This window comes from Crocodylus siamensis, chromosome 2 (assembly GCF_052110815.1).
Source record: "Crocodylus siamensis isolate JL-2025a chromosome 2, ASM5211081v1, whole genome shotgun sequence".
NCBI lineage: Eukaryota > Metazoa > Chordata > Crocodylia > Crocodylidae > Crocodylus > Crocodylus siamensis.
Window position 1 is genome coordinate 206,169,987 of NC_143396.1, and position 12,729 is coordinate 206,182,715.

The window sequence follows — 12,729 nt, forward strand, 5'->3', positions numbered from 1 at the left end:
AGGTAATTCTTATATGAACTACAAGACATTGGATTTAATTTCACAATTCAGATTATAAAAAATGCAATAAAGTAAAATGCCTGTTGACATATAGTATTAGCATGTGTTAATATAGGAGCACATACAAAATTCACTGCAGAAGACCAAGACCTCTGTCCAAGACAAAGCTAAAAATATATTGAGATAGTTTTACCTGCATGTTAACTGTTGGTTTGCAGCTGCTCCTACTCTAGCGCTCTCAGCAAAGACAACTTGAAGGTCAAAGGGTTAAAGTACAACTGGTTACATTTTAGGATAAAAACTGCCTTGGATTTCCTTCTCAGTAGGCACCCCACTTTATAAAAAAGATAGCAATGTACTGCTGTGCTTTGTTAAATAGCAAAATTATATATACAGCTGAAGCCAAGATAAGATAAGCATGCTTATTCTGGTGGTCTCTAGTGGTCTTAAAAGTGCTGCCATTTTACAACTGTCATTTGCAATTAATATTAGCATGAGATTTAAAGTAGAATAGGGCAGCAGGGGTATTTGTTTGTGAATGACAACATTTTTAGACTGAGAACCGTAAAAATGTCACTGCGTAAAAGAGGAAGATTCTATTTAGCTTCTTATCAAACCTACCATTGCAGCATCTGGGTAACTGTAATATTATTCTCACCCCTCCCTTCTCAGCCTGCTCCTGTCTCGCTATAAAAAAGGAATGTATTGCCTTTAAATTGATGACATGCTACAATTTTTTTTGAAACTTTTCAAGTGTATTCCCCTGAGTACTAGAATACTAAAACCACATCTACCCTCTCTATCAGAATTCAAACACTAACTTAACAGCCTTGCTGTATTAAAGCAATATAACCTTGGCACACTTCAGTAAGGTAACTCCCAGCTTGCCAGTAAAAGTATCTTAGAGCCTACAGTTTATACACAACAAATAGATGAGCATAGTTTCATGGTCAGAGTCATGAAAAAATAAGGCACCTGCATGTTTTAACATCACAGACTTGCACAACAATGTTAGGAAAGTGCCTTAATTTTTCCTTGATCTCCATCTGTAAAATGTGAATAGTACTGACCAACTTCATAAACGCTTGAAGATATGTGAATAATAAGAAGAACAAAGTGTTACTAAAGTCAGTATATACTTTTCCTATTTCTCTTGTATTTGTTCAAGCCTCACACAAACATAAAATGGAAGATTTCTGGCTATGACTTACAAAGTGGACTTTTGTCTTGATAGACAGTGCCCTTCAAAAATAGGGGCAATTTCTGCTGAACGAATTGCTCTGCATTTGTTTGAAAAGCGTTAACATAAATATTGTATACTATTAATGGGTACTATTTTCCTTACAGAGAAAAAAAGGGGCAGAGCAAAAACTAAACATATCAGACATAAACAAGAACCTCTCTCTACACACTGAAAAATAATAATACCTTGTGTTTTATATGAGAGGCAAGGATTTCTTTGGATGATATATTTTATTGGACCAACTACACAGCTGGGATATAATTAGACAAGCTTTTGAAAGCAGGATGCTCTTCTTCAGGGTTCTGTTTTATGTAATTCCTTGCTTTTAGTTTTTATGGACCAGCATTTTCCCTCTGAAATCTGCTGTGTTTATGAAAAGTCTTATTAAACAAATGAATCAAGACCTTATAAACAATAATATAACTATAATCTTTTAGCTGAATTAGACATAAATTGATCTGTGGCAACTGTACTACATTGTCACGAGAGGAAAAAACAGGGTTCTCCAGTTATGTCAAAGGCCTCTTCAATAGCCAAATTTAACACCAATTTAATAAAGGCTCTGGTATAACATCAATTCATGTTCAGTTGCATGGATCAAAGCATGGCAGGACATAACCCCTTCCCATAAACAATAATAGGTCTGCAGTCAGCTATTTATTATCTATCACTGGTGGGTCAGTGAAATTTTCTTCCCTGTGGTTCCATCAGTGGTTCTCAACCTTTTCCCTACTCGGATCCATTTGCAAAGATCCATGGCCTGTCCCAACGCACACCTCACTGGCCCTGCCAGTGCCCAACCCCCCAGTCCCCTGTTCCCCCCAGGAACACCATGCTGGTGCCCCTCACTCCCAACCTGCAGCCCCCTAGCCCCCGCCCAGCCACCCCCATCCCACTCAGGCCGAGTGGAGTGGCTCCAGCGGTTCCGGCTCATGCAGGCAGCAGCAGAGCAAGTCTGGTCCTGGCATGGGCAGGAGGGAGGAAGAGGAGAGGCCTGTACACTCCCCCTGCCCTAGGCTGGTGTTGCTGCACTGCACCACGCAGTCTGGTCATGGCCCCTGCTGCCCAGCCGCCCCCCCCTCGCCCCCAAGCAGCATCTCCTGGCTGCCCCACCCCTGCAGGCACAGCACCAACCACAGTACCACCAGCCCAGCCACCTACCCTCTTCCCCTGCTGGAAGGGGCAGATGCCTTCCCGCTGCCCCTCTGTCCTGCTGCAGCTCACAACCCTTTGAAATATTCTTGCAACTCACTTTTGGGTCATGACCCATGGGTTGAGAAATACTGCCACACATCATTGCCTGGCTAAAATTTTCTACTTTTCACAACTTGCCCTGTCTTCTTCCACCATCATCTAGCATTGTCAGTAGGACTCCAATTTTCACACTTATGTTTTCCTAATGGCTTGTGTCTTTATCTTGCAACAAACCATAAAATTGATGCCTAGTTTTCTTTAGTATTAGCCACAGGTGTTAGCTCATGTGAAGTTTCTATTTCAGTTTTTAATATGGAGTTACAGTGGATAGGGAAGTCCATAGGCTTATTTCCTCTCTCACATTAGTATAAATTAGGTGTAAATCCACTTAAATTAATTGAGTTACATTAGTACAAATAAGAAGAATTAAGCTGGTCCTAGAAAAATTAGATTAATGCATTTATGAATTATGCATATGCATGTATTAAAAATACATTAGAGGTAAGTGCATTACAATCAAATTTCTCTTAATTCACTGACATTCATCTAACTTTATTCTGATTTTTTTTCTTTTCTTCATCTCATCTCATGCCCATGGTCTGTAAACACCGCAGAATTATCTGAGAATCCTACCAATGCTACAAAATGCTACTGGGATACCAGGAGACAGTTACAGTTTGGCATATTTCTCTGGCACAGTGAAATGCCATGTGGTCTTGTTATACAGACTGAAATGAATCATATTTTCACACTATTCCTAATCTGTGCTGTAACCTTGGTAATTGAAGGTGAGCTGAAGCATGATTCAGAAATATGGTGAAAACACATTTTGATCCTATCTAAGCTGACAGGTTGAGCTATATTTTAGCTATAGTTCACATCCCAGTAGCTTTTCACTGTATGAAGAGGATATAATTTGAATTTAAGTGAGGTTTCACTTCCTGGAATAGTTGGAGGAACCCATTCAAGAGAAAACGTTGGGAAAAGCCATATCAGATTTACTTTTTAATTTGTATAGTTATGCAATCACAAAGTAAATTGTACAAGTGAAATGATCCAAGTCAATCGTACTCAGACATAGTAACCTAAGCACTCATTCACTGAAGTGTGAAAAAAAGACAGATTGATATGCCTTTATCATATATATCAGAATATCCTTAAAATTGTGTTTGGTAAAGTCCCATGTACTAACATAGTCTACTGAGCTATTCAGGAAAAAGGCTTCTCTCTTACTTTATCAGCATAGAAAGAATTAAGTAACTCTATTAAATCCTTTCAAATGTTGACCCTGTATATATGTACACTGAAGGGACTGAGAGCTGTATACATGGACTATAATGGCAGAATTTATCCCCAGACAAGCAGCTGTCTGACAGTGTAAAATGAATTTAAATAACCAGATGGCCTGTACCAGCCCATACACGTGGAAGAGATGGAACCATAGGTGGTTAATTTACAACCTTTAAAAAAATCACAAAGTAAATAAAAGAGGCATTAAAAATGCCATCTATTCTACACACACACACAAATTGCCTTGAAGTGAGTAAATAAGCTCAGCTGTGCTGCGTGATGAGTCCATTAACCTTGCGATCAAGCATTAAATTAAAACTGCCTAGTTCAAATTTCTTCTCTGCTACAAGGGAAAATGTACCTTCCAAGGTTTTTGTTTTATGCTAATAGAGCTATTGTGGGAAAACTTCCCAGCCAGACATCTACAATTAATAAAATTAGAAGCAAAACAAATAAGCAAATAACAAAAACTCCTCTGACAGTACTTTAATAATTGACCTTTTAATTTTGGTTTGGTATCCTTTGACTCTGGTTTCTCCCACAGAATTCAGCTTACAGGTAATCAATTTAATCTTCTTTTTTTTTTTCTAGGCAAATTATATGAGCAGCATAGAACTATCACTTGCCTCGGTTCATAGAAGAGAAAAGACTCTTTGTTGTACCATTTCCTGAAGCTACCTTTCATTTGCTTAATTTTCACAGACACCACAGCTTCATTGATCCAAATGGTAAATATAATCTGTTTATCATCTGGCAAATCACTTAACTTCTGTTTAGGGCAAATAGGGTTGTAATCTAATCAGAAAAGATTAAACCAAACTATTTGTGAAAAAGATACCATACCCGGCACTAAGTGTAATCCATCTAGTGCCCAGAACTCACTTTTTGGTCTTAGTCAGCAGCATGGCTATACCCTTCAGGCCTGTAAGACCTCCTCTTCTCATTTGAATTAGAAGATTCATTTCCATAACAACCTTCATTCTCTTCTCCCCCTTCCCCCCCCCACCTTTTCTTTGGTGACTAATTACAAGGACAATGAAAAGCTATTTTACCAAACATAATCTATGGGGAGTTTTTTCTGACATAATATTGCTACTAGTTATAATTGCGTTTTTTCTTGGAATGAGGATCAATTCTTTTCTACACGGAAGTTTTTTCACACAGAAATAAAGCCCTTTGGTGGCACAAAACACATACACATATACAGAGACTGAATTTCAGGCGAGTGATTTAATACGTATGAAACATTTCCACATCAAAAGAAAGTTTCACAAGAGATGTAAACATGAGAGTAAAAAGGAATCAACATATTATGTAGTCCCAAGTCCACAAAATATGTTAGTGATTTAAAAAATAGAAATTAAAATACTATTCTTGTGTTGTGATAGTATCTTGAAAGTCATGGTCAGTGATCTATGCCAATAATCTAGTTGTCTTGCTGATTAGCAACACCCAAGCTCTGTCACTCACTGATAGTTAATATCATTTCTAATTGGTGAAAATGTGACTAAGGCTGGGTCTGATCTACAAATTAAACAGGAGCTCCTAAAAATCTGTGTGTTTTCTGATCCTGGCAGTTCCAGTTTACAGTGATAATGATTGGAATTGAACTTTTTAATCATGCTTGGGCATTTAAATTCAGGCTTTTTGTTTTGCCCTTTTTCTAGCATCAGTGGAGCACCAGAAAAATCTAGTCCTGTTTTTTCTTTAAACAAAAAAAGGATGACACGATTCTAATACACTTATATATAGGGACCTACTTAAATCTCAGTTTCACAATTTTTGTGGAAACCTCAAAAAAACAGCAATTTCCATGATCACCACAAAAGATGGCATTTCCCATGATTTTGCATGGAATTGCCTAAAAAAAGAAATAAAAGCTTACCAGAATACAAAGAAAGTGCAGCAATCCCTGCAGCCAGAGAGCACATGGTTTGAGAGAGAGAGCTACTGAGAGCTAGTAACAGCCAGTGGCTCAGTGAAGGCACCAGTCAGGAAAACAAAAGGGTTTTGGCACCATGTCTTAAGAAGCCAGATACAATGCTGCAGCAATGAAGATGAGTGATTGACCTCTCAGCCAATCAGTAGCGAAGCACAGGGCCGCTGGGGCCCCTCAGCCAACCAGCAATGGGGGGAGGGAGTCACCACAAAAAGACCGTGAAATTGGCTCCACACACTTGAGGGCCCCGCGAAAATTCCTTTGCTCGCTACGATTTAGGTAGGTCCCTGCTTATATACCTTTATTAATCTAGCCATTTTTAGCAAGAGGGCATCAGTTGCCACGAATAAAAACTTACAGTATATTCCAAGAAAGGTTTATTGTTAGCATGGAGGTGAAGTCAATTGGAGACAAGAAAAAAAAAAAGATGTTAAGCTGAAGGTTTGTTTCAAAGATGCAAGTTGCAATATTTAGCAAGCACTGCATTTGGAAGGGGTGGGTATAAGTCATTGCAAACAGCTACTGTTACAAAGCAGAAGCACTCTGTTCCCCCTACCCCTCACAACTGTAGCCATTCTCTATTCCTTTTTTGTTAAGACATTTTAGATCCCCTTCTCTCCAGTGAATCACATTTCTTTAATAACCTGACAAAGACTTTATGGGAGGCCGTGGACTCAATTCTCCCCACTGAAAGCAGCAGTCACACCAATGGAAAGAGAATTAAGCACTACACATTTTCAAGTCCTTAATATAAAAATAGGGGTTTTTTTAAATTTCTTTAGCTTTTTCAGCTCTGAAAACCCTACTTGAGAAACCAACATGACAATCAGATGACTTTTCTAGTCATCTACTTTGGCCCTACCTCCTTTCTACCAACACATAAAATGGTATACAGCATTGGCAACCCTAATAACTACATAGCTAACTGCTGAAATCCCAATACAGAGCCATTATTTGAGTTTCAGTATGTATCAACACCTACAATATACACAGCTATAAAAAAAGCACAATCTAACCAGGCATTTACTTGATATAAGCCTACCTGTCAGCATCTCCTAGTCCCAGTGAAGTGTTACGCTGAAGTGTCTCCCTCACTGCAGCCATACCGTCAGGCAGACGATTTAATCTTCGAGTATAGAGGCCCAATCCACCATCAGTCATGTATCTTCAAAACAGAAAAAGATATAATACATAAACACATATTTTTAGTTAAATGATTTGTAGAAAATAAATGTCATAAGCATTTTTATGCTTTTGGGTATATTTGTGTATTCAGTTTACCTAAACTTTGGTAGAATACTCAAATATAAAAAAAGTAAAACTTTGCACTTGGTTATGGAGCCAACCATGATCCTTTTCTTTCTTTTCCTCTCTTCTTTCTGCAAACCATCTTATCCCTTTTACAAGCATAATGAGACTATAACAAGAGTATAAAAAAGGAAAAAGTATTCACTGGTCCATTAAGAATTCCCATGACTCCTAGATGCCTTGCAACCTTCCTTTAGTGTGTCTGAATCATTTAGAGAAAGCAAGAATAAGGTCTACTCACTCTGTAGACATTTTTTATCCTCAAAAATGCTGTAGGTGAAATTTTTAGCCCTCATGATGTTAAGGGCAAAACTTCAATGGGGCCAGGATTTTGCCCAAGCTCCTACCTGCTGTACATGGGAATTCCAAATAGTAGGACATACATTGTGAGACTAGGGTTTTGTACCATTGCATCAAATGTTGCCCTCATTCCAATTTTGTGCACTATGCTATGTGCTGGCTGTTTTTAATTATTATCTTAATGTCAGATGTTGTTGACTTTCAATTGTGTCATCATAAAATACTTAACCAGCACTGGTGTGTATAGGGTGGAAGAACACTGAATCTCACAGTGGAACCAGATACTTGAGCTAAAGCTTGATTCACTGCCAAAAAGGCAACCCCAGTTGACAATGTAAACCTGGTTGGTTGGGCTGAGGAATCAAAAGTAGTGGGATGCTAGATGTATCGTTCCCTTGTGCTTCATTGGCTACAGAAACTGGTATGCCTTACCTAACTCTAGCCCAATGGGCCATAAGACAGGACCATGGATTTGCCTTGAGCTGACCTAGTGTATATAAGGTGTTTAACAGATTAATAAAACAACATTCTTGCTATGAAGCAGTTTTATCTTAATTTAGACAAGAGAAAATTGATGCACAAAATAACAGACATAGCTATGTGAATAAGTAGGTTTTTGGAAGGGAAAGATAATGCTTTGAGGACAAGAATTTGGAAGCACTCTAGTAATCATTCCCAAAACATTTGGGACTTGTGGATATCTAGCAACTACACCTCTTATACACTGATTATTACATATACAGACAGCAATAATTCTAATTACTTATTTAAAGATTTCATTGTACTTCATAATCACTAATAAATTATACCTCATTCCCATAAGAAAGGTAAAATATCCAAATAAGCAGGTGAAGAAGCTGATGTTCAGAGTGGTTAAGAACCCAAAGCTACCTAAAGTTAATAAAAGGAATTCAAGAAAGGATTGATCTTGGACAAGTTATTAAAGGCCTGATCCCACTCAAATTCTAGGCAACAGGCAGAAAGAGACCTTTTATCTCCAGAACTGCAGTGATGTGCATTAGTCAGAAGATCATCCTTTTCCCCCTTGCTTCCACATGCAAACGGTTTCCTGAACCACTACTAGAAAACTAGCAGCTAAATTTTGCAGTTCCCTCTTCCATTGCACTTTCTAAAGCACATCATGTTTGTAGCTCTCTAGCTATTGTACAATTCAGTTGGAAAGGAGAATGAAAGGTAACTTTTCCTTTGAAATGCAATAGGATTATTAGTTAATAAACTACTCAAAGCAGAAATTCCCTTAAATTAAAGTGAAAAAAATTAGGAATGCCTGAAATTGGATCACTGAATGACACAAAGTAAGTCTGATTTTTGTTGGATCTTATATGGCCAAAAAGTATATCAATAAGTATATCAACTATATCAAAGATGAAAAAAAAACACTAAAAAACTATCCAAGTAGTTCCTTTCCCAAACTGTTTTATAGATCACTACTTGTAACCCAAGAGACAAAACTTTAGTTTTACAACTAGGAATAGAATATCTATGCTAACTGTATGCAACCTGAAGGCTTGGCTGTAGAAGAGAAAAAAAACCCAGCCTGATTTATGACTGCATCCTAATGTGACATGGTAAAACTGGAACCAATTATATTATAAGCTGGGGTTCAAGGTGCTCAATTTCCTTACAGTTTGCTGTGGCAATGATGGCTGGGTAAAAGCAAATTCATTACCACTTCTATCAATTAACTAAGGGCCCTGAGTGCAGTGCCACAGCAATGAAGTTTCGTGCCTGGGGTAAAACCTGCAGTGGCAGCTCACCCTCACCCCATGCACAGATCCAGGGGGCACATGCCCCTCCATGCTTGCCCAGGAGTGCATGCACCCTTCCCCCATCCCTGTGCCCCCCAAACAAGCCATTTGCAGCTTCATCCTGCACCTCACCCTGGGTGGGTAGCACCTATTGGCACCCCTTTGCTTTGGTGCTCAGGGCAGTTGCCCCACTTACCCCCATCCCCTTGCTATAGCACTGCCTGAGTGGTCAAAGTGGGTTGGGTTTGCGTAGGTAAGTATGAAACAGAGGTAGAAAGGGAAGATTTTGGTTGCATACACACATTTCAGTAATCTGGGAAAATTCTCCCAGGTTTGCTGTCTGGGCAGAGAAATATACCCAGAGCCATATGTACAAACATTTGAATGCTGAGGCCCTGAAGAGTGGAGAGCTTTCAGTGCTGACCCTGTGCAGCTGCAGGGAGGAGGAAAAAAGGGAGGGAGGAGGAGTGGCCCTGTGCATATGTGTCAGTGTGTTCTGCAGGCTTCCCTAGTCTGCCTGGTGACAGATTGAAGCAGTACATAGGGCAGTCCTGATTGGCTGACTCAGACTGCCTGTGGTTAGCTGTGTTTTCCTAAAGCATAATATGGGGATTATGAAGGGGGAGTGTTCTGGAACAGTAGAGTCCAGCAAGCAACACACCGTCTCCCCGGGGGGGCAGGGAGGAAGAAAAGCTGGAGGCCTATGGTCCCTTCTGAGAGAGGCCATGGCATGATCATATATTCAGTGTCCCAGGAGAAGCTCTCCTAAGAGAGACTTAACTGTGATTGTTTCCAGGTTACTTTTCTTTTGGAGTGCCATTTTTACCCTGGGAGAAAAAGCCTGAGCATCTGTACTCTTGTGGTTTCTCCTGGGAGACCAGTCTGTATGAGGCTTTTCTCCTTCATAGCTCCTGCCACCTGAAGCAATCAGCCTGTTAACAGCTTTCCCTTAACTAATGTGCCTCCACCATTTCCTTGAAGTCTCTCCACAGAACACTCTTCTGTAACTGTTTATCTTGATTACTAGATGATGTCCAACTGGTCACTTGATTCACTGGATTTCATCTCTTATTTTATGACCAAAATGATGTAGGGAAGAGAATTAATAAACAGAGAATACCATATAATTCTGGATGAAAAATTATTTGTTCCAGAGTATTAACATTTTGTAACATTAATGTTCTCAGGAAGAAATTGGTAAATGCTTGAGTACTTGGAAATGACAAAAAAGAGCATCCTACAAAACAGAAAAGAAAAATTTATACTTTTAAATTGCGAATATATGAATAAATCCATATTTATTAGCCAGCTCTAGTAATGGAGTTTTTAGATGTATTTTGTATATTTGTATATATAGGTAGGTGAAGAATCTAATTGTACAGTGGCAAAAAATGACCAGATTTATTCCTTATTTTAATAGTACTAGAATGCAAACCCTAAACACATTCATGGAAATTGTGAACCATGTAGTTTTATTAGCTTGAACAAATGAAGCTAGCTTGTAGACACAAATTACCTGTATGGTACTGGGATGAACAAAAATTTCTAGGACTTAAGCGCTACAACTACACGGATACTCTGAAGTAAGCCAGGAAGTCCTTAAACTATATACACATTGTTAAAATAGCCAAAATAAAACAAGTTTCTGTGGTCTATTAATAAAAAGACTGATATTCTGCTAAAAAAAATGTTTCTTATGCAACACTTCAACTATCTTTACTCTAAATACCCTGACTTCATTAATACCTTGAAAACTTTTTAAAATTATCTGGTGCCTGTTAAAATAACAAGCAAAGCTCAAACCACCCAAAGAAAACAAAAGACTTTTGTTTTCGCTTTATCACTGCTTCTAAGAGTAAGTCCACACTGCAGCCACAGCTGGGATGGTGAGTCCTATAGACATATTCAAACTAGCTGCAGCAGCAAAAAGCTTGGCCTGGGCTAGCACACCTACCCCAGAGGCATTTAGTGTGGGGCTGAACTCTGTATTATTAGTTACACTGTACCTTGTGCATGTCTGCATTAAGCTACTTTCACTATGGATACTACCATATAGCTATATCTTGAAGTTTTCATATGATTTGTTTAAGAAGCTATAGTCAAATCAATATTGCATATTTGGAGTTGATATCTCTGGTACATGCTTCAATAATTAACATACCTTGCTGAGTTGTGAATACAAGTAGCTGTGTCCTCTCAATTCTTTTTTAAGTCTTGAGGAAATAGTGTCCTCAAACAATTAGATCCAAACAAAAAGGATATCTTCTTCTCTTTTAAAGGATCAATTACTGTTTCTTCTTACTGTGACATATATTTGCTCATGCAAAGAAAAAAAAGCCAATCTAACATAAACCTATACTAACTACGTGCCAGTTGATGGCGGCAGCAGGGAGAGAATCACAATCCAGATAGAATATCCATTTCCACCTTTGTGTATCACTTCTGTCATAAAAGCTGCTGTAACAGTTGACTGTGAAGACTATGTTTCCATAAGATGGGAAGGAGAAAACAAACAAACCAACAAATAAACCTATACAAGATGTGATTTAGATATTGAAGTCTGTTCTGGGCCTGCCCCAGAACAACGGAAGATTCTCCACTGGGACTTTTACAAAGAGGTTGCTAAGCTGGTAAAGCTAGAGACAAGGCTATTCTCAGTTCTCCAGTGCCTATGGGGACAAGATACAATTCTTTTCTTTAAACTGCATAAACAAGGAGGCATGAAAGAATTACAGAGCTTCCACTATAACTTTTAGATTGGGGACTTGGATCAGATCTTCCATTATAAAGTTTCTTTGTCAGAAGCGTATACATTAAAATGGAAGGAGAGAATGAAAAAAAGAAAAAAAATGGAAAAGGTAAAAAAACCCCAAAAGTTATACCAGTCTAATCAGTTAAGATTACATCATTAAACAAATCTTCAACAGTCACTTTTCAGGAACTCGTGTTTGCATGAGCAAATCAGCTTATTTGAACTATTCCTGAACAAATAACATGACTTGATTTGAATCCCAAATGCAGATTTTCTTTTTTTGCATGCCTGCTACATGCGCTTGAAAATGTAGCTGTCAGATCTGCACTTAGACATCATCATTTCCTGGCGTATGACCAATTCTTTGATACAAAATAAAGTCGATTTTTAACTTAAAATTCATACAATATAATCTGAAAATGTAGATTTTGTCCAACATAACTTATGAGCTATACATTTGTTGACATGAACTAATCTTAAAGATGCAGACTCAGAGTAGAACTCAGGCCTCACCAAAGATAATAGAAAAATTCCCTTTGGTCCAGAATTTCATTCCCGGTATACAAGTGCAGCAATGACATATATTAGAATGCTTCTGCATCGTTGGAACAAATAATACTTTTCATTTCAGATTTTCAGACAGACTGATCACCTTTAAATAATCTTCAGAACTGTCTTGTTCTAGAAAGCTAACACAAAGGCTACACAGTGGCAGGACCAGCTACGCTGGGATGTGTACTGGCACAGCTGATCCTACTGATTGGCAGAGAGAGACATCTCTTGAAGTGGTTGTCCTGCAGAACTAGGTTCCTGCTGCTCCCAGGGGTTATGGGGAATTCCTGGGATACTATCTGCAAGTGTGGAGTGGAGAGTGCATGGGTTTCCCAGGGCACCCCCAGAGATGGGAACAAGCACCCAGGGTCATTGTCCTACA

At 38.6% G+C, this 12,729-nt stretch overlaps 1 protein-coding gene across 5 annotated transcripts in view; it reads right to left on the bottom strand.

The window, feature by feature from the left end:
• Positions 1-12,729, bottom strand: part of NAV2 (neuron navigator 2) — a 410,342-nt gene that overhangs the window by 137,733 nt on the left and 259,880 nt on the right. For all 5 annotated transcript variants that reach the window (XM_090032867.1, XM_090032864.1, XM_090032863.1 and 2 more), the window contains one exon: positions 6,709-6,831. In XM_090032867.1, the coding sequence (XP_089888993.1) occupies positions 6,709-6,831 (123 nt within the window). The remainder of the gene's footprint in view (positions 1-6,708; positions 6,832-12,729) is intronic.